This window comes from Mucor mucedo, assembly GCF_025094135.1.
Source record: "Mucor mucedo strain NRRL 3635 chromosome Unknown EV154scaffold_174, whole genome shotgun sequence".
NCBI lineage: Eukaryota > Fungi > Mucoromycota > Mucoromycetes > Mucorales > Mucoraceae > Mucor > Mucor mucedo.
This window is the reverse complement of record NW_026252458.1, coordinates 61,127-84,069: the sequence shown is the minus strand read 5'-3', so window position 1 is coordinate 84,069 and position 22,943 is coordinate 61,127. Positions and strand designations below refer to the sequence as shown.

Genomic DNA, 22,943 nt, shown 5'->3' with positions numbered 1-22,943 from the left:
GAACGGTATTATAGAATCAAAGGCTACAAGGTAAATAAACACATTTAACAAAATAAAATAACATACTGACATATTTGCACAGGTTTTTAAACTTGCTCCTACCGGAGTGGCAGCTCATAACATTGGGGGTCAAACATTACATCGTTTTTTTGGTATGGCAAATCGCTCCCTAGTTCCAAATTATCAGACTCTGGATGAATGTGTAAAGTTGTATCCCAAACTTATTTTGTTAATCGATGAATACTCAATGATCAGCTCGAAACTACTGGAATCGATAAATGAAGCATTAATTAAATCAACGCAGAGATCGTCCATAATGGGAGGTGTCAAAACAATCTTTTTTGGTGATATTGCACAACTTTTACCCGTACAAAAAAATGAAGGTGCAATGTGGGATTGTCAAATATATAATTCAGTCAATAGATACAACCTGACAGAACCAATCCGACAGAAAGAAAGACGATTTATTGATATCTTGGATAAAGTTCGACTTTACAATTTTGATCAGTCTGTAATTGAATTCCTGAACGAAAGAACTGTGCATAAGTCCGAGTTACCCGATTCTTGCCTCCGACTGTATACCACCAGAAAAAGAGTGAGATTAGCCAACGAAAAAGATTACGAGAATTTCCCAGGTGACGGTTACGTTATTCAATCTCACGACACCTATACTGGCACAAAAGGAACAGCAGCTCGTGCCTTAAAAGAAACAAGACTCTTGCAATCCTTGTATATTAAAGTCAATATGCCGATTATGTTAATTCAAAACCTAAATACTGCCGAAGGTTGGGTCAATGGAACTATCGCTCAGATTGAGTACGTTGAAGATGAAAACATTTGTCTCAGAAAATCGATCACAAATGTAAATGGGAATGTTGAAGACAGAATTTACTGGATTCAGCGTATCATCAGAAATGTACCAGGAACAAGCTACACAAGATCGCAATTTCCGATAGTTCCCGCTTTTGCATCGACAATCCACAAATCGCAAAGTGCCACTATTGATTGCGTTGGCATACATCTTGACAATATGCTAACCCATGGTCAAATGTATGTTGCTATGTCTCGAGTAAGAAAATCCGAAGATCTGTTCTTTTTTGGCGCTGACTTACCTTTAGCCATTAAAAGAAAATATGGTTGCGAAGCAGATGCTATCGAAATTATTCGAAAAAAGACAAAGACAAGTGATCAAACTAACTAAACAATTATCAAAAACTATAACTATCTCTTATATTAAATATCCCATAAACAATAAATTATTACCATGTATACATATATCAACTTCATTTCCGAGAAATTTTAATTCTTGATAACAAGTTCAAAGAGCTAGCGGTTGATTTATAGTACAGTCTACTAGAATCAAGAGTTATGGCGTTAAATGCTACTGCAATTTCTCGAGGTCATAACGCAATATCTGTAATCAAGTCACTATACCAGAACCCAATTGGGCGATTTATTAAAAAACGTCATTGGACAGTGTGGATTAGCTTATTTTTAGTTATTGAATTTAATAAGATCTTAATTATACTTGAACATAACTTCCTACTTAAATCATCAAATTAAAGATTCAGTTGTATATTACTACTCCTTCGAAATCTGCATTGAACTGATTTCGTCGCTAAAGTTATCCAAAGCTATAACTTTTATTATTATTTCTAAATAAGTTGACTACTTTCACAGTCTGGTGCTCACTATAAATACATCTGTTATTCTTCTTTTTATTCCTTATTTTAAATTTCATACCAAATACCTTACAACAATAACATGGACTTGTGTGGTGGAGTGGTTCTTTGTAATTAGAAGCTATAATTGAGCAATGTTGCTTACAATAATAATAAGGAAGAGTTAAAAACTTACTAGTTACTGCAAACCATTGCGAAAAAAAGTGTTAAGAAAAAAAGGAAAAAGGAAAAAGGAAAAAGGAAAAAAAAAAAAAACCTCCTGGATAAGAATGAGAATAAAAAAAAAAATTGGGTTTATAGATTGTTATGATCAGGCTTATTAAGGCAACCCCAAGTGTCAAAAATCACTTTTTTTTTGACAGTGATACACTGATCACAATATCCATTTATTCATTTAAAAGAAAAACGAAAATAAAATAAAATACCCTTCACCTTTTTTTATTTAAACAAATCAATGGAACCCTCAACAAGCTCATCTGTCTACGTTGCAACTGCTTCTTTTTCTGCTCGTAGAGGCCCAAGAGCGGATACTGTCGCCCAAGAAATTTCAGGGCTGAAAACTCGAATTTATGCTCTGGAGAATCCTACGGTTGCCGCTGTAAGTAATGTCACCAAAACTGGTAATGACCCTGAACAATGCGTAAGTAAATCTAACGTGATAAAAAAAATGGTCGTTAATTTTGTTACGTGTAGGCCTTAATTCGTCAGTATTATCAAGACTGCATTACTGAAAAGGGCCTTCACGGCTGGGATTTCACAACCACTGTGATGAAGGGGATTAATCTCCCTATGTTTCAGTACATCCTTGAGCGGTTTAGACTGAAGGAGGCAGAAGCCTTTAATTCTGCTAGTCCTCTTCACAAGATGACCTTGACGAAAACAAAACTTGTCAAGACGAGAATCAGAAGAAACTTCGAGGGGTTGAAGCTTGCGGACCGCAAGAGACGCACTCACAGTGTAGAAGAACTTGGAGAGCTTGCACGTAAGAAAAATCAAGCTGCAAGACTGACTGCCGTAAGTACAATATTTAATTGACATTATTGTAAATCTAATTTTACCTTTTTACAGAAATTCAAAAGAAGAAAGGACAACTTTTTGAAGTATGAGGCAGACATTGTTCAAAAGTTTCATCCCAAAGAAAGTTGCAGGACTTTTCTTGTAAAAGGCTACATGTCCGAGGATGAGGATGATCAAGTCAATGATCAAGGTCAAGCCCTTTCTTACACCAGCCTTCGTCCCAGTTGGAGATCCGATCAGGTAAAAATAAAAAGAATGAGTATTAAATAAAAAAAAAGCATAATGTTCTAACGTACCTTTGGGTTATGATACAATAGCTGAACGAAATTTTTGATGAGTTGGATTCTCCTTCTGGGCAGAGAAATGTTGAAAGACCATTACCTCGTAGAATCAGACAGGTACCATCATTGTCTGTTCGTTTTGAACAAATTCGCCGCTTGCCAAGTTGGGGCGTCCGAGATGGCATTTGATTAATAAATCATTCTTTTTCTTCTTTTTCTAAATGTATCGTGTTAAAATATGTTATATCAACGACACCTTAAAAAATACTCTCTCACTGTCATGAACCACGTACTTTGCACTTTGCCCCTGACCACGAATCCCCGACTATTGGAATGTTCTGGAATCTCATGCTGAGATTCAACAACCCCAGTGTCCAGAACCTTCCAGGACCTTCCAAGACTATCCACGCAATGAACCTCCGCTTCCAAGAGATAAGTAATCATGACTCGTTTCCAAGTATCTTCGACGCCAAGCAATTAGTAATCATGACTCATGGGTTTCGGCCACGTAAGCTGAAACCAACACTAAGACTAATTAAGTAAGCCAAGACATTCTTAAATGCAAACCCATGTTATCTAAAAAGATACAAATACTCCCCCTTTCCATCGCTTTCCCCGTTTGATGTCGATTATCTTGTATCTCTTGTATCCCTCCCCTTCCCTGTATAATCTATTATTATTATTACATACTTTATAAACCACTCTCCCTTTGTCTTGTATAACTAGTAGGTATCTTCTGATATTAACATTTAATAAGTTGTGGTCAGCCTCCCTGCTTGGAAAATCGCCTTATTTAGAGTTGTGATACCTTCTGGGGGGATACAAAACATATTTGGGCATTGTATACCTTCCATCTATGTCGAGCAATTTTTATAAAAAAACAAAAAATTGAAATAAAACAATCAATTCTTATATAAATCAACTGAAATTGAAACCACAATATGTTAACATCATGATACGCAACGGTACTTAATATGAGCTTAATTTCAAGGGGTCAAATTTTACTCGACATATATGGTTATCTGTATACCTTCTATATACAGCGAGTAGATTTCGATATTTCGCTATGTATCTCAGAGTTTTTACTCAAATAATTTGAAACTTTAACCTCATATTGTTGATGTTGTAAGAAGGATATATACAAAGTTTCAGCTCAATACAACGATCAAAAATGTACTCGTTAACTCGACATATATGGAAATTTGTGTATCGAATAATTTTCACATTGATAAAAAATATTAGACACGTTATAAATCACTGGTATCCGGACTTCTTTTTTTTTTTTTTTTTTTTGGTTTTTTTGACATCTGTTGAGGAGGTTATAAAAATACGTCCCGAGCAGTAAGTTGTAAAAGCGAAAAATAAGGAAAAAATGTACTGTAAATTATTTGCACATTATAAAAATGTTGGTGTGACAATATTTTTTGTGCCGGTTGTTTGATTGAATGTTTCAGTTTATTGCTGTATTTACAGCTGAAGTGACTATTATGAAAAAAAAAAGGAAAGAAACGTATCATAAAAAATATACTGTATTTCCAGCTATTTGAACTATTTTTGTTCCGGAAACTCTAATTTGAGCAATATTTTCGACTAAAGTGAGAACTACTTATACCAATATTAAGCAATCAGATATGTGTTCTGTGTTCGCGGTTTTACATTTTTAAAAACATAAAATCTGATCGCATTATGTATATATATATATTAAAATGTGTAACTGCATTTGGCGCACTGCTGCATTATTTTTAAAATAAACATAAGATTTTATGAAAGCGCCATACATTTGGAAAAGTGCGCCTGTTAAGGCGAATCCACTTTACAAATTATAAAAAGACAAACTCAATAGAGCAGCAGATAATGATTGTCTTCCATGATCACTAACAGAATAAGCTTTTATAAATATAGCAGACAAAAACAACCATCAGAAAATGCTTCATTTTAAGAACTCAATCAAATACCTCGGGTGGCAAACAAAAAAAAAAGAAAAAAAAAAGAAGACAAACATTGGTTTATAAAATAAATCAATGCTATGCCCAACGCGCAATTCAAATACTCTTCATTTATTTCCAGTTAATAACAGAATAACTTTCAAAACACCAGTTGTTTGAATGAGTGTCAACATTATATATTATTTGTGTGTTTAATTACGCTAAATGTCCTAGAAAATAGTTTCTAGGAGCAATCTACGAAGGTGTTAATTATTTGTACACTGCATCCATTATCTTAATTTGTTACCACAATAACTATTATAAGTTACTACAGCTTGTAAGAACACGTCAAGCCTAAGCTGTATGGCAGATTTTTTTTAGCTCTTGATTACTTTCAAAGTTACATTCTGAGCTATGAGCTTACATTGTTGCAAGGCATATGTGTCGAAAGAAACTTAAGCATTGGTACTAATATGTTGGAAGATTTTGAATTTTGTATCTAAATTAAAGTTTTAATGAACGTATGTTTATATTTTTTGACTCGAGTTATCCAGATTACATTTTTTGGGCTGTGGACGAAGTATTCTTTTTAATTCAATTCGTCACGTGTTAACAATGCCACCTCTTATGTAGTATAAATTGTTGCACATTCATAAACATAAAGTTAATAGTGCGACTTGAAGTAGAATAAAATAAGTATTACCTTCTCTGAATAGATTGTAAAAACGTACAGCCTTTTTGTGACTCAAAACTATACGTACGTATACTATTAACACAAGTTAAATACATATTATTGGTTAAATTAGGGACCCAACAGTATAACTCTTTAACTGGTCTTAAGTTTACAAAGCGATGTTATTTCTTATGGGTCTGTCTAAGAAAAGGTTTTCTCTTTTTGCATTGGCCACTGAAAACATTAATTAAGCCCTCAAAATATTGGCTTCTGATGAAATGTCTTGTTAGAATAGTAATATTAAAAACATTGACCTTTAATAACATTGATTACAAATAATACCAGTCTTTAATAAGGTAGACAAATGATAATATTGACATCTGCTAACATTGGTTATTCAATTTATATTGTGGTAAAGCGTGACTAATCAAATTAACTCCAAATGCAAATTACACTGAAAAGAATCAGTCCTGATATAATCGTAATGATCACATTCTGTCATCATTTTAAAAATACTAAAAATGTCTCGCCATTTTGACCTCTGTTTACAAATGTGGAAGATTGCCGAAAAATAGGTTAAAGAAATATTTCATCATTTATGTGCGTATTTGTAGTTGATAGAGGAGTTTTCATCAATTGCGTCGTCAAACTATATTAATTGTAACATATAACTTTAATAAATGAGAAAAAATAACTGGGAGATCAAAGAAATAAAAAATAAAGGTATGTTGACTTCGTAAAACATCAAAAAAAAACAATTTGTACTCCCAAAGTTCTGTTTGAAGAATACTCAACCCGAGAAATGGTTTTTGAATTTATTTGTAATTTTTGGCAGTATGACGTCCCATAGTTATATTCTTCTAGTAAGTTACCGTACTTTTGCAGTTGTTATATACCATCATGTGGAAATAAATTTCTGTCTAAGTTAAGATGTATTTAGTTGATACTCTTTAGGCAGGTTCAAATTTATTGGTGGATCCAATTTGACTAATATTATTATAAAAGTATCAGATCATACTTTTACTTGCTTTTGCCTAATTTTTTTTTATTATATTTTATTATAGCATATATGGTTCAGTCCATCGTTTCCACATTTTTTGGAGTCTGTTTTCCACACACTGTAGTATGTGACGAAGATAACGACGAGGTGTTTATTCAATTGTATGAAGCCTCCTCTGCGTAAGTATATTTTAAACCTACAACTTTAAATATGCCGCTAAAAGCCCAATACAAAAAAAAAGTAAATTCAGCGTCAAAGTCATCACTACAATAGTCTTACTTGAAAAATGTGTACAAGAGTTTTTTCCAGGAGCTGACATTGAAGCATTTTTATGTAAAAAAGAGCCTTTGATGATGGTGGTAAATGGTGAAATGGAACAACAAGCGCTTGGCACTTCGTTTTTGGGAACCATTTTTGAAGAAAAATTTCATCTCAAATGCTTATCCGCATTTATTTTGCCTTGTGTTCCTTTAATTCCTGAACACATGAAAAGAATGGTGCATCCTGACGTATCTCCAAATCATTTTGAAGAAGGCATAAAAAATGGGTACTATATGGTCAGTCTCTCTCTTAATCAAACATTTGGACCTCCCGAATTTCATGCAACAGAAGGTATATTGATAAAAGATTATTGTCTATAACTTGAAATCGTACATTTTAATCCCACTTTTTCTGACCTGGTACTATTTTTAGATCAGGAAAGTGACACAGAAATTCCTGAAGATGCTAACATGCAACATAACCAAAACTTTCTTCATTCTGATAACGACGAAATCGAAAGTAAATCTGATATGGTTTCACACACAGAAAATGAAGATGAAGATAGACTAGATAGCACCCAAGACAGCATAGAAACTGAAAATGTTGAGAGTAGTGACGAAGAGAGAGATCAGTATGATAATTTATCATCACAAGGTAATGGAGAATCTACCACATCTCGTGAAATTAATGAGAGGTATGATGTCTCTTCTCAGGAACAGGAACCCAATGTTACACCGAAAACGGTTATCATAGCTTCGGATACTTCTGAATCCAGTCGGACTACACAATCTTCATCACCTAGTAGTAACACTCTTAGTATAGTTGCTGCATTAAAAAAATCTCATCTTCGAAGTAGCAGTCAATACAGCTCTTCTTCCGAAAAAAGCAAAGGCTCATCGGTGACACCACCTTTTCGCTTTGGCAGTAATAACACTGCCCAACAAAATCTAAATATATATATTGCAAATTCAAGAAGTACCATGCCATCTTCCAAATTTTTTAAAACATTAGGACCAAAAAATGATAAATCAAGACCAAAAAAGCAAGTAATAGCTCAAGAAAAAACGAGTATGGCTTATTATAGTAGCACAAACGTGATAACCCATATGTGTATCACTAAACAATTCGATATTTTTTCCCCTACTGTTTAGATGATTATGCTGCGTCAGAAACTCCTGAAATTCAGGAACGTCAGTTATCTCCTGCTTCCTTCGAGAACACAAAAACAAAAGTAACTCGGTATTAAGTATGGGTGCATATCAATTTTTCTAACGAATTATTTAGTATGGTAAAAGAAAAAGATTTATTTCGTCTGGCAATAATGAAAAAATCCAAACATCTTGCGATCCCGAGTCATCAAAAACTAGTAATATTCATACGCCTCCAAACAATGAAGTTGTGTCCTACGACGATGGTCAGTCAGACGAGTTTGATAAAGTTACATCAGATTCGGACTTCTCTGCTGAAATGCCTAAAAACAAAATAAGAAACAAAGGCAAAAATTCTGCAACTAGTAGCAGTAGACTTAAAGACAGTTCAAAAGGGAAAAAGAAAGAGGGTGGTAAAAAAAATGATAGTACAAAAAAGAGTTATGGCTCTATGGAACAGTATATTTTTAAAATCTAATATGTCTTTGCAATCCCCCACCCCCCCATTTTTGTTTATGTAAAAGATGCATACATTACTTATGAATAATTTATTTATAAATGGCGTTGCTAAATTCAATGATTGAAACTTGAGCCAATTATTTTAAAGTGGTATTCAAAACCATAGATATCTTATTTAATTTGCGTAATACAGCTCAATAGTGCCTACAATATTATACAATAAATTACTTTTGGTCTTGGTTACCAACCCTTAATGCACTTTAAAAATAACTTGTTAACACAGATCATATTTTTTAGGCCACAGCATTTTGGCATGTGAAGCATCAGAGGTTTTTTTTTTCTTTGTCTTTTTCTTTTTGCATGGACTACACATGTATTTTTATGTCTATTCCGATGGTGCTACATAATATTTACACAAACACCCGTATTCTTTTTACTTAGTATAAAATTTGGATGTAATTTCGACCACCTAGCTACACATAAACCAGTCATTAAGATGCAAATAGGATCTTACGAAAGAAAATAAGCAGAAAGGCGGTGAATAAATTGTTGATACGACTTATTTTAAATTTATGGGGCAACTAATTCGTACAGCAATATTTCGTTATTTTCATTATCGTTAAATAAAAAAATAACATCAGACACTACAGGAATAAATAATAAATAACAAAATATTACAAGTAACACTATCGTAGCATAACTCCATATGACAATCCATAACCTTTTATTGACGTAGACAATCAAACGAAAGGTTTTTTGCTAAGAAATTTAACAGGCAACATTTAGCATATATAAAAAAACCATTCAAAACGGTTGAGTCCAGTAATACAATGAGAAAAAGTAGAGGAGTGGGTGCAAAATCAAATGAATACAACATCAAATCAAGCGAACACAACTTCAAATAAAGTGAATACAACTTCAAATTAAGTGAATACAACTTCAAATAAAGTGAATACAGCTTCGAATAAAATGAATACAACTTACTACAACTTCCGAAAAAGTTAGCAAGACTCTAAAAAAAGTGAATGCAGACTATAATAACTGAAAATCGAAGCGTGCATAACAGTAAATTGAACTCTTAATCCGGAATACGCAAATAACTCATGACGATAAAGCACTCAAACCTTAATATGTAAAACACACATAATACTAATAAAGTACAATACATTCCTTAACAAACGAGTTTCGCCCGGAAGCTATCAGTTTTTCGCATCATGCTATGTTTTTTGTGTGGCCTTGCTGGCTAAATAGCACCATGTGAAAAATAAAATGAGAGCTAACTTTGCTATAAAAACGGATTCTTTGTCAACTTCGTAGTTTTCATTCAATTAATTAATAATATTAAAAAACAATGGTTACAGCTTTTTGCGACAGAGTTGTCGTTACACAAAAAACCCCAAAAATCAAAGTACTAAGTGCCCAGTCAATCTCTTTGGAGGCGAAAGGTGTGGACTCGAGTTTGAGACTCACGTTTTTTGTTTCTGGGGCAAATTACCCGCTAATGTTCTACTTCTTAAGGTTTTTTAAGGAGGGAACTTCTCACAAGATAACTGGTAACATATATTTTAAAATCATCTGAAATATAGTTTTTCTCATAGCGATTTACTAATTAGGTAATCTTAATGTCTCCGCATACACGTTTGACGATTCAAACAAAGCCTTTGCGTCTATCAGAATTGGTGTAACTTCAATTGCACCAATTCGAGAAGTAGATCACAATGGTCACTTTTTAGGCGCTGGTTTCTCCGCAGGATGCACACCAGTATCAGAAGAAATTTTTCCTTTGTCTGTGGAATACCAGAAATGCAAATATGTGGTCTTGAAGTATGTCTGGGACAACTGGGACAACAATCTTCTAACAGAAGGAAAAAAGGATTTTTGAGAGAGATGTTTAGTGACAATCTGGAAGACCTGTTCGAAGATTTGGGTAAGCTTTTTATTGATTACGATGTATTTACGCTGCCAAAAAAAATGTACTGACAAAACATCAAAGTTGAAATGAAACTGTTGTTACCTATGTTCAACCCAATTGCAGTTCAAGAAACCATGGTTAAGCGACTAAAAAAAAACTCTAACAGTACTAGAACAGGAAAAAAAGTTTCTATCAAAATTCCCAATCCTAATGTTCAGCTCACGGACATCTTGTCTGAACATCTATTGTTGTTAAGTTTAGTTGACGATTCTATTCCTTTCGACGCTGCGTTATTTGCCACTGCTCACACCAACATGGATCATTAATTTTTTTTCTCTCTCAATAAACACGATACTTTTTTTAAAGATAATGGTTTTCAAATGTTTGCTGACCAAAAAAACACAATGTTATTGTCTTGGCAAAAAGCTAGAAAATATAAATAACAGTAAATTTGCTATGAAGCAGCTTAATAATTATACTTCATTTATTTTTTTAAATCCTTGTCAAACTTTAAAATGTCAACTAGTTCAAATATGAGAGACTTCATGTCTAGATTCCGTGTTCAAGATAACTCACTAATGTCATTTTCACGTGCTGAAAGAAACCAAATTCTCGATTTTCAAGCGTTTTCTGCTCAAAAACCTGATGGTGTATGCTGCGTTTGCTTACGAAAACTTTACGTTGAAGAAGTTGGCTATCGTAAAATTGAAAATATTAATTTTGTCAATTGCTCCCAATGGAATATCACTCCCTTCACCCAGGTTGATAATTCAGGAGTTACCAAATACATGGTATGCAAAGATCATCTCATGATGAGAGAAAATGAATTTCCTATATATGTTTATCCTGGTATGTGTATAACAATGAACAATTCAAAATATGACTAAAGATACTAAATAACAATTTGACTTACAGGCGAGGTTCTGAAGGAAACCAAAGGTCTCAACTACCGTGAAAGGTGTGCAATCTCTCCCATAAAGCTGATGACGCAAATTACTCGCAAATCCAACAATCAAACAGGCTATATAGGTCACTACGAACTTTCTGGTGCAGTCAATATTAAGCATAACTTTGAATTTGCCGAAATGGCGTATGGTAGCACTCTTGGTCTATACTATAAGCGTGGTGATCCTCGAATAATTGACAAAAAAAAGGTTATTGCAGCCTATGAAGCCTTAAAAAATGTTCACCCTCTTTTACGAAGATATGAACTTCCACCCTTGATGTTTTCTCTTGTAAACTACCACATAAAAGAAAGCTCAAAGTTTATTGGTATCAAAAAGGTTGATGGGCAGATCCAATGGCCGGACAATTGCTTATTTGCAGAAAATAATATCAGTCCAGAAGCTGCTGGCGTTGAGTTTTCGGACTTGATTATAGGGAAAGATGGATCAACTGGATCTTACATTAGGCTATCGACCGAAAGTTTACTTGCTTTGATGTTCCCTCATTTGTATCCGAAATGTCAAGGGCATTATTCCATGTCAACCCCAACTCCAGAAAATACTGCTACTGAAGAAAATCATGGTGGAATTGCAAAAGCTACTTTATACAAAGAGACACTGAAGGGATACACCAGATTGAGACTACTTATGGCAGACCGTCGTTTTGCCCAAGACCAAGCTTTTATTTTTTTTCTTTTAGACTGTATTGAAAGGAACAATATAGCAACATCCAATCGATTGGTTGTAAGTACAAAAGGAAGAAACAACCTCACCCAGCGCGACATTATTGATCCCCACACCAATACGTACAACAAAAATATTGTATCCAACGTACCATACATTGTCCGTTCATCTTTTGCCTATAAGAGAAGAAATTATTTAAATCTGTCAACTGTTTTCCAAAATCTCGGTTCTCCTCAGCTTTTTCTTACCTTTAGTTGTAACGACTTTAGCGAAGATTTTTCTGCCGCTACTGGTACCAAATACCCATGGGAGGATCCTGTTCTTTTTTCAAACCATTTCCACCGAAAATGGATTCGTTTCTTTGACAAGCATATTTTAGGTAGCTTTGCTAAAACTATTGGAGGCATATCCGATTACAGCTGGGTACTGGAGATACAAGATCGAGGTAGTCCTCATATCCATTGTGTTCTTTGGACCAAAAAAACTGTCGAGGAATTAATTGCTTTAAATGTCATTACCTGCAAATTATACTCCAAAGATTTTAATGATGATCCCTTAATGCATAGATTAGTTCTCAAACATCAAATTCATGAATGTCAAGATGCGTGAGTATTTTTTTTTTTTTTTTTTTTTTTTTTACAAGAATCTAAATGATAGTTCATAGATATTGCAAACTACATCTTACAGGTAAATGCCGCTTCGGTTACCCTAAACAACCAGCACCAAGGACTGAATTTGTAGAAGATGAATGTATATATGAAAGAGGTGTGGAGGATATGAAAGTCAATGGATATAATCCTTACTTGCTAGGAGTCTGGAGGGCTAATATGGATATACAATATAACAAAGGTGAAGCAGCTGTTAGATATCTCGCAAAATATATGGCAAAAAATGAAACGGAAGCTATATTTGAGATTGTCAACAAAGGCAGCTCTGGCAGTTATAAAATCAAGAATGATAAGACCGAAAAGGAGCATTTCAAAAATAGAATTGTTGGTGTTGTTGAAGCAGTATACGATATAATGGGATGGCATAAGCATCAATCATCAAGAGCAGTAAATTTTATACATACAAGTTTACCTGGTGATGAGAGAAGACTACTAAGACGTGATATCAAAGAAATTAATCCCAACAGCAACAAGATTTTTACAAGAACTCATGTTGGTACGTTTTAATTTAAGGAAGCATATATTATTATAGCAAAGTCTAATACATTTGTTACAGAAAAATATGAACAGCGCAATGGTGGATCCGACTTGACAATCACTCAGTTTTATAGCTTCTATCGTGAATCACCGTATGAAGGCAATGACATCAGTCACTATAATGGCGGTCTCTTTGAACGTTCGTTTTATTCCGGATCTTTACCCTTGTTTATATTTTCGAAGAAGACAAAATATGTTTTGCGCAAAAAACAGGCATTCTGGAGAACGTTTAACCAATCAGAGAATAGTGGCGAGAAATACTACTACCAGCAAATTGTCCTCAACAAACCCATTTTCGGAACTACATATATTGCAGAAAAAAGTACCCATTTATCGTGCAGAGGTAATACTCTATACATAGCTACAGTATTTAAACATTAATATTTAATACAATTATTTCTTTTAGACTACTTTGAACACTTGGTGTCACTCGGTCCAAATAACGGTGGTATTCTTATTAATCGCTCTTATAATATCAACAGCTTAACCGATGTGAATGACTTTGAAAGAGGCGCAGACGTAACACAGGCCGAGCTCAGGATTATGTATAACAATGCTAATGAGTCTCAAAAAAGCGTTTTTGATCGAGTAAATGTTGAGCTGATTCACAACTCTGTCTCATTTGTGTCAGGTGCTGCTGGTACGGGTAAGTCTTACTTGCTCAAGATGTTTGAAAGACATTATAAATTAGAAGGATATAAGGTAGTGAAACACTTTTACAATTCTTTTTCAATCCTTAGTTCTAACATTTTTATTTAATAAATAGATATTCAAAATGGCTCCAACTGGAGTTGCTGCGTTTAATGTAAACGGAATTACTATTCACCGCTTTTTCGGAATGGGATATTCGTCTCAAGAACCGAATTATGTGAAGTTGGATGAAATAGTCAAGCTTTACCCAAAAGTAATGTTGTTGGTGGATGAGTTTTCAATGATTAGTAAGAAGCTTTTGGACATTATGAATGATGCTTTGATCAGAACAACACAAAGAGCCACAGCAATGGGAGGTATTAAAACACTTTTTTTTGGTGATGTTGCTCAGTTGCTACCTGTACGTATTGACGAAGGCCTAATTTGGGATTCTCCGCTATACAACTACTCTACTAAATTTACATTGCACGCACCGATTCGACAAGTTGATCAAATACTTATTGATGTTCTTAACAAAGTTCGCATATGTAATTTCGATGAGGAAGTGGTTAAGTTTATCAATTCTAGAACGGTCCTTAAAAGTGACATACCAGCCAGTTGCCTACGTCTATACACAACGCGAGTTAACGTAGACAGAGCCAATACCAAGGAGTTTAAAAACCTGGAAGGCGATTCGATCTCGATCACTTCTATAGATATTTACAACGGTGGCAATCGGAAATCAGCTGTCAGAGCCTTAAAAGAAACCAGACTTCTTGAAGAACTATTACTGAAAGTCGACATGCCGGTCATGCTCCTTCAAAACTTGCGGGTCTCTCAAGGTTGGGTAAATGGCACTTTAGCAAAAATTTTAGAAGTCGATGATGAAAATATCTTACTTGTAAAACACAACGCCGACGGCAGTCAACAAACAATTTGGATTCAACGAATTACCAGATCGATTCCAGGCACAAGCTACGTCAGGTCACAATTTCCAATAGTCCCTGCGTTTGCTACTACCATACATAAAGCACAGAGTATTACAATTGATTCTGTTGCGATTCACTTAGATAACATGCCTTCCCACGGTCAAATGTATGTAGCAATGTCCCGAGTAAGAAAAGCTGATGATTTATACTTCTTTGGTGCAGATCTACCTGTCAGAATTAAATGAAAATTTGGTGTGAACCTTGACGCTGTTGATATGATTGAATACTCTGAGCAAAGGCATCAAACCCCATGAGTCGTACAAATATTATTCTATAAATAACCACATACATAGCACTATAAATATCAACACAAGCAACAATATGACTTTTAAATTATATATAATAAATATCGACTACCAAGTCATAACGTTTAGTAACAAACAACTCTTAATGATGATCTTAAACCTCGATTAGATCTCAAGAAAAATTACGAAAGAAAAGTCGAAACAAAGTTACATAGTATTGTCTCCATTTCTTTTTTGCAATTCTCATTAAATCACGGTAAATTGATTTAAGTACTTTTTTTTTTTTTTTTTTTTTTTTTTAATATGTGAAAACAATTTTCTGCGTTCAATTTATAAAATTATCCCCTCCCTCCTTCACGGCAACTTATGAAATGTTAGACAGCTGGCGATCCTTCGCCTTATTGCTATAATATATTCCTAGCCACGTTCCTGACAGACATCTTCAATTATATCGATTTTAAGACCCATTTTTTTATGGCATCTTTTTCTTGTAACCTGTCCTGTTCCAGGTTCTCAATTGAGTGTTTAATGCCTCTGTTCAATCCAGGAACGGTATTTACACAAGCTGCCTGTTTATCCTTAATCGCTTCCTCATCACATTCATTTTTTTTAAGAGATGAAACGTCCAGCTGCTTCGTGTTGGTTTGCTGACCGACAGCATGTTTGCCCTTCTTTGAAGCTGCTACCAAAGCTTCTTGGTCTCTTTTTTCTTTAAAACGGCATTGGTTTCGGCCTCCTTCGTCTTACTTGTCAACTGCTTACTCTCTTCCATCTAAGCAACATATTGACATATGATGTTATATAGTTTAAATTGGTTGCTTACTTTCAGTTTCAATTCCATTGCCTTGTGCTCTAGGTAAGTCTCAGAATCGTTACTTACAGTGCCATACGTAGTTTCATGTAATTGCTTTTTGGTAACTTCTTTGATCAAATTGTTGATCTTCAATTAAAAAGGTATTCCAACTATAAATTGTTACTGCATTTCTATCTATTTCGTTAACGTTTCTCGTAACGGTTTTTTTTGCCTCTGACATGTCAAGCTTCTTTCTATCATATGGATGACATGCAATCATGGCATCGACAAGAGCAATAACTCTTCGGTCTGTCTATTCTCCGTAGTGTTTTTTAGGTGGGAAGTTATTCGAGCTGTCGTTGTTTTTAGTCATTTGAAATATATGAAATAGGTTTATTATTTTTGAAAGTAGACAAAAGATAGCGTTTAAAAATAAGAGAATGCAATAGCTTTATTGGAAATCATCATGACGAAATTTCGTAAAAATCACTAACATAAACCAATATGATTCGCTGAAACGAAATAACACAAAAAGGCGTAACATTTATTTGCATTTACTTCCTCCCTGTTTCCCATCAATGGCTTTGTGCTAGATCGGAGCTGAAAACCAAGGTTTTTTCCTTTTTTGAGAAAACATTGAATTGAAATTAGGCTCCCCAAAGCTCTCTAATAGCACGACAAGTGAGAAAATGATCACCAGTTATGATTTGACCAAAGTCAGCATAAGGACGTTCGTATGTTTCCATGGCAGTAAATCGACCAAGACGCCATCTTACCAAACAACTACGAGCGTAATTATTCATAGGGAGGTAGAGGATGGGATCAGGAACAGAGGTGGATGGGCGGCAAGCGCGAAGGACGACGTTTTTGCCAGTAGTGGCGTAATGGGTTCTTTGATCGTCACAAAAATTCTGCCAATAATCACAATAATGATTACGGAGATGGATTGGAGAGGTGGGTATAGGAACAGGGAGAGAGGTATAAAGAGCGTTGGTTTCTAATTTGTTGCCAAGTCTTGTTTGAAAGAGAGATTCTTGGAGGAGGATGAGGAGAGAATCTTCTGGAAGGTTTGCAGAGCGTAGCACGTATTTAGTTACCATGGTGTTATAGCGGTGGAGCATACTAGAGAGACAAGTGATGTGCTTAGCAACTGTTGTAAGTTTACTACCTACGAAAATTGACACAAATAAATTTTGTAGGGTGTCTAATTTACTCATTTCACGGGCTGTGAAACAAGAAATAGCCAACCAATACTCAATTTTTGGTCGAATGAACCTTTTGTATAGGCGTGCAGAGAGCAGGAGAGAAAAACCATTACCGTGTACACCGACAGAGGTAAGCAGAGACATGATGTTTTTGACTTTGGAGGGTCGAGCTTCAATACTTTCACCGATATTGTAAAGATCCATCCTGCGGTCTCGTGTTACAACAATAACCGCTTATCTATTTCAAACATGTGGTGACACAAGCTCTTCATAATAATATAAATATCCCATACTTTTCTACAAATAAATTCTCAGACTTCTTTCATCTCAATTTTACTTTATCTTACAAAGAGCCTATCTTGCTCATTCTTTTTTTATTTTCTTTTTTTCTTTCTTTTCTTTCTTTCTTTTTTGTTTATAACTAGAAGCCATCCTCACGGAAACGTTCAGTTATACTAGTGATCTTATAGCGTAAACCTCTGTAATAAGAAACTTACCTATTTAAACCAGTCACTACAAAATCTCTTTAAAATCTATCTATAATATCAACAAACAGAAAACATCCTTTACGGAAACGTTCATTTTGTTTTAGTGATCTTATAGTGTAAACGTCTGTAAAAGAAACATACCTATTTAAACCTGTCACTGTAAACACCGCTCAATTTCATTATTAAGCATAATATTAGAAAACATCTGTAACAAGAGACATTCCATATTATCTAAGATCCTGCATTGTAAACGTCTATCTAAAAGAAATGTACGTGCTTCAAACAGTCTTATAATAATAACTTTACTTTCCCTCTTCTTTGAAAAAATATCAATTACCCTTTTATTTTCATTGAAGTACTTCTTATTCTCATAACTATAATACTTACAATCAAGGTCTAATCATCCTTTACAAAACCTGATTCGGTGCGCACTATCAAACTTTAAAACTCATATCTAAATACCACTACTGGGGACTCCCAAATTATAATAGTATTTCAATCTTTTATAGTAAATTCTATACCCAGGTGACAGAACTGATCAACAGTGAGAATGTGTTCACCATAAAGAGTAAAGGCAAAACTAGGAGTTAGAGAGGAGCGAGGAGACGGAGCGTTTAAAATGGCACCTTTGCAAGGAGACCATCTGTAACCAAGTTTCAGAGAGTGATCGCCAGCGATCTGCAGCATCTTTTCAACTTCGTTTTTTGTTCCGAAAATGGGAACATCATCAGCAAAGAGAAGAGAATTAATAGCTACAGGTTTATCATCGTCGAGGCCTAACACAGTAGGAGTAGAATCAGACGCAGCGCTACGCAACACACCAGGAAGGGAATAAATATATAGAGAGTATAAATGAGGACTAAGCACAGAGCCTTACAACAAACCAGTAATGGGAGTGCATGGATCTGATCTACGGTTGGCCAAAAATACAGAGATAGAAACATCATCAAACATATGGATGAGCACGTTGAGCAGAGGAACAGGAAAAGAGGATTTTGAAGCAAAGATATTCCAGACTACACGACGATCCACCGTATCGTAAGCATGTTTGATATCCAGAAAGGCAACAGAAGAAAAATGATAATGCTTGTTAAAGTAATCATGCATAAGATCATGCAGACAAAAAGCTTGGTCAAGAGGACTACGTTGTTCACGAAAAACCACCTTGGGCATGATCAAGAGCGGGAGATAGTTCTGTAACATGTGAGACTTGTTGTGTTTAGAGGTAAGTAAAATTATAAGGCAGTTTATGAATAATTTGAGACTGTTTATAAGATTGTCTTTATTATGAAATAAAATGAACAAGTATTTATATAAAAAAGACTATCTGCTGTACCACTATCTTTAGTGTATCTTTGAAGTTGTTATCATTTTACCAGTGTGTATCCTGTTACCTTTAACTGCTTATTTTGTAAATATGTTACACTTGGAATTATTGTCATCTTAGACACATTGTACTTCCATATCTTTAGTAAGCCTTTGTCACTGTGTTCTTGTAACCTTGTGATATGATAGTACTAACTATCTATATTGGGTAATTGATTCCTTAATCATTCTTAATGTATTGATGTCATAGATATGGATTTATTTAATGTAGCAACAAAATAGCAGATCACCACAAGACTATAGTCATTTCAAATAATTTTCGAAGAACAGAAGTGAGTGAAATTGGTCTATAGTTAGCGGGGTCAGTACGGTAGTCGCTCGATTTAAGGGTGACCAGAAATTTCGGAAATCTCACCCTTAAATAGAAAATACCCTAATATCAAAAATCGTGATTATTCTTCAAAAAACAGTCACCAGGAGCCAGCTGCTGTTAACTTTTGAATATCTTAGGGCCCTCACAAGCAACAAAATTATTTTTTTAAAGATCCCGATTTAGGACTCTATTATTATTTTTTTTTTTTTTTTTTTTGTGAAAGGTTACAATTTTGCCAAATAGATGAATAAAAAATTAAATGGATATATATAGGCGATTAACAATAACATCGAATTTTCTCCAGTGCCAAAATTTTCGAAATATCCCAATAAAGGATTAAAATCCAACGACCCCAGAATCCTTCTATCAGATGAAAAATCAGCCCAAATTGGGCTACTGAACTCAACAATGTTTTTGTTTTTTTTTTGATAAAAGAGTTGTGTTTGTGATCCTCTTCATTTTTCTTTACCAATTCTTAACTATCCAATTTTATTTAACAAAATGCCTTTCCAAAAGTACACTACCATCGTCATATGGGATTCAGCAAGCACCAACGTTTTGATCGAGTTGTTTTCCGATTACGTTGTAAACGTGGGTGTTATTCGCTCACCTCAAGCAAAGCTGAATTTGAACAAGGCAACGGAAGATGCTTTTAATGCCAGTGACGCTATCAACGGTAGAAGGGACTTTGCAGCGATGAATAACAAGTGGATTCGCCTCTGTGATACGTTCAGAGCCAGACGAGACGATGCTAATTCTACTGGTAGTGCACCTCTTCAACACTGGGAGTTTCACGATCTGATGGAACAGGCAACATCGAGAATGCAATAAAACTGTAGTGGAGACTTTGTTGTCGGTAAAGTGTAGAAATGTCTGATTCCATAATCATATTCATATCATCATTAAGTCCAAATTAAATTTATTGCGATTTAGCAACTACTGTAACAATTTGAGATAGGCTCATTTTGTTTTCTCTAGAAATAAAAAGTATAATATCGAAACAATAGAGTCCTTGAAAAATAATAACAGATAGGTTAGCATTTTGAGTGAACTTTATATTTTAATCGTTCAAAAAGGGTCATTAAAAAGCAACGGCATTGATTTTGGAAAAAGCTTTCTTTTGGAAGTCTGAAGTAACCTTTCACAAAAAAAAAATAAAAATAATAAAGTCCTTAATCGGGACCTTTAAAAAAATAATTTTGTTGCTTGTGAGGGCCCTTATATAATAAAACTTTGGATACACTTTGTCAATCCTTGCATATCTTTATTTTATTCAAGATGAGCAACACACGTTTACGTCCTACAATTTCCCAAAAAGTTGAAATTTTAGAACAGTTTGAAATGGGAAACACCAATCAGATGGAGCTCGGAAAATGGGCACAAAAAAAGTTTGATTGAATAAAACCTCTTTCACAACAAACTGTGCCAATCATCCACAACGCCGATCAGTTGTATTATAACGTTGTTGTTATCAATAATAGCAACAGGTTGAAGCTACCCAAGTATCCTCAACTTTACGAAGAAGTGGAAAAATTCGTTAATCATATGAATTACTGCAGCATCCAGTAAACCATGCCTGTATCATCGATTACGTCAAGCGCATCGTTCGTTCAAAGTGCTAGGTCACTGATGATATTACTTTTTCTGATGGATACCTTTCCAAGGTCTTCAAACGTCTCGGTTTAAAATGTAGACCAAATCATGGTGAATGTGTCTCTGTTTATGTCAGTTCCCAAAGCATTCAAGACCAGCTTTAAACATTTCGGGAAGAATTGACGGATTATCCTCTTGTAGATATCATGAACTTTGACGAGATAGGATTGTAATACAATCAACCACCAAGAAGAAACATTTTCTCGCGACCACCTGGTGGGTTGAAGAAGAGTAAGACCCGTGTGACTGTGGGGTTACTTTGCAATGCGGATGGTATCTACAAAGGCCATGCCATTGTCATTGGGCAGTTCAAAAGCCCTGTGGTAATCCGCTATATTGTTGCTACATTAAATAAATCCATATCTATGACATCAATACATTAAGAATGATTAAGGAATCAATTACCCAATATACATAGGTAGTACTATCATATCACAAGGTTACAAGAACACAGTGACTAATGCTTACTAAAGATATGCAAGTACAATGTGTCTAAGATGACAGTAACTCCAAGTGTAACATATTTACAAAATAAGCACTTAAAGGTAACGGGATACACACTGGGAAAATGATAACAACTTCAAAGATACACTAAAGATGGTGGCACAGCAGATAGTCTTTTATATATAAATACTTGTTCATTTTATTTCATAATAAAGACAGTCTTATAAACAGTCACAAATTACTTATATACTGTAATAATCGGACTTATTGGGACTGTTTTAAGAAATAGAATTGAATAAGAATTATCCTTTTATTCATATAGAAATGAGCATAATATATATAGTGTTTTTCATAGGGGTAATTTGGCATAGGTTCGGCATAACGGTATATATATGAGGGAAGATAATAAGTAAATTATCTTCGGCAAAGTATCTGGTACAACGGGTGATACTTAAACCTCGGCATATATAAGTACAATTTATCCGTGACTTCATATTCATTACATATACTGCCTTATAATTTTACTTACCTACAAACACAACAAGCCTTCTTTGCAACAAGACAAACCCCAGAATGCCATCAATGACAGCTATTGGTACCCGTCGTTACGTGGAGTATCATCACTCGCATAAAGCTTGGATGACCTCTGAGATCCTCTCGGTTTACATCAAAAAAATTGGATATTGCTTTTGGTCGAGAGGGTAGATAAGTGGCTATTCTTTTGAACAATGCCGCAGTGCATAAGATGAAGTTCACGCCGGTGAACATGAAGTTGGTGTTTTTCCTGAAAACACAACGAGTACACTATTTTCAGAAAATATTAGATCAAAATGTAAAAAAAAAAAAAATTCGTTCACAAAGTAAAAAAAAATCGTTCACAAAGAAAAAAAAATTAGGTTTATCTTCCGAAAAAAAAATTAGCTTACCACTTAAGTTTATCTATAGTTGATCTGTGATAACAGGCGTGGAAAATTCTAGTTGCGACGTCGACGTACATGTTTAAGGTTTGCTTCTTCATTTTTGATTTTTGCTCTTCTCCGTTGGTTCTGGGAAACCTATACAAGTCGAAATCTTGGGGGAATGCCATTTCCAGTCCGAAGTGATCGAACAATATCAACTATGTTCAAGCAAGGCTCCATATCAAGATTTCACAGACGAGGAACAATTACATTTGTGTTATCAGTCATAGCTCTATAATTTTGATTTGTACATCTGTCACAAGAACAAAAGAAAATTATTAGATAAACAATTATAAACAAGTAAAATCAACATACCTTAAGAGGCCATGTCAGATTCCACGAGGATTTGTTCTTCGTGTATGAGGGCACAAGTTATCGACCATCCGAAACATTTCAAGACTTTTACGTTCACAAGCTGGGCAGTACTGACCTGTTCTAAATTCATCAATCAAGTACAACCTTTTACCAGCTTTTTGAAGCAACCGACGGAATCCAAGGCCTCGTACCGCTCATAAAATCTTGTAATAGGATATGACAAGTTACACATAACATAAACTGCTTCGAGACCAAACTGTTCATCTAGTTTTGAAATAAAATCCTCGTTTCCTTACTGTGTTCTAACATAGGCAGATAGCCGCAATTTTTTG

At 34.7% G+C, this 22,943-nt stretch overlaps 3 protein-coding genes across 3 annotated transcripts; all 3 read left to right on the top strand.

Annotated features, from left to right (window-relative positions):
• Nucleotides 1-2,136: 2,136 nt before the first annotated feature.
• Nucleotides 2,137-3,169, top strand: EV154DRAFT_570057 (uncharacterized protein; the record flags this gene model as incomplete). Its single annotated transcript, XM_051606177.1, has 4 exons — nucleotides 2,137-2,322; nucleotides 2,376-2,696; nucleotides 2,751-2,939; nucleotides 3,017-3,169. 4 exons carry the CDS (start codon nucleotides 2,137-2,139, stop codon nucleotides 3,167-3,169), a joined length of 849 nt encoding a protein of 282 aa, XP_051451746.1.
• A 3,230-nt stretch (nucleotides 3,170-6,399) lies between these two features.
• EV154DRAFT_452340 (uncharacterized protein) lies at nucleotides 6,400-8,708 on the top strand. The gene is made up of 6 exons (XM_051597265.1): nucleotides 6,400-6,441; nucleotides 6,519-6,757; nucleotides 6,820-7,190; nucleotides 7,272-7,907; nucleotides 7,991-8,070; nucleotides 8,124-8,708. Exons 2-6 carry the CDS (start codon nucleotides 6,648-6,650, stop codon nucleotides 8,463-8,465), a joined length of 1,539 nt encoding a protein of 512 aa, XP_051451745.1. The 5' UTR covers nucleotides 6,400-6,441; nucleotides 6,519-6,647; the 3' UTR covers nucleotides 8,466-8,708.
• Nucleotides 8,709-19,667: 10,959 nt separating this feature from the next.
• EV154DRAFT_578961 (uncharacterized protein) lies at nucleotides 19,668-20,071 on the top strand (the record flags this gene model as incomplete). The annotated part of the gene is made up of 1 exon (XM_051606570.1): nucleotides 19,668-20,071. The coding sequence occupies exon 1, from the start codon at nucleotides 19,742-19,744 to the stop codon at nucleotides 20,069-20,071; it is 330 nt and encodes a 109-aa protein (XP_051451744.1). The 5' UTR covers nucleotides 19,668-19,741.
• Nucleotides 20,072-22,943: the final 2,872 nt, after the last annotated feature.

Excerpts from the sequence above, each read along its gene's own strand:
- EV154DRAFT_452340 (XM_051597265.1), top strand. The coding sequence starts at position 6,648 with ATGGTTCAGTCCATCGTTTCCACATTTTTTGGAGTCTGTTTTCCACAC. Across the intron at positions 6,758-6,819 it reads TTGTATGAAGCCTCCTCTGC|TAAATTCAGCGTCAAAGTCA; the intron begins GTAAGTATATTT and ends ACAAAAAAAAAG. Across the intron at positions 8,071-8,123 it reads TCGAGAACACAAAAACAAAA|TATGGTAAAAGAAAAAGATT; the intron begins GTAACTCGGTAT and ends CGAATTATTTAG.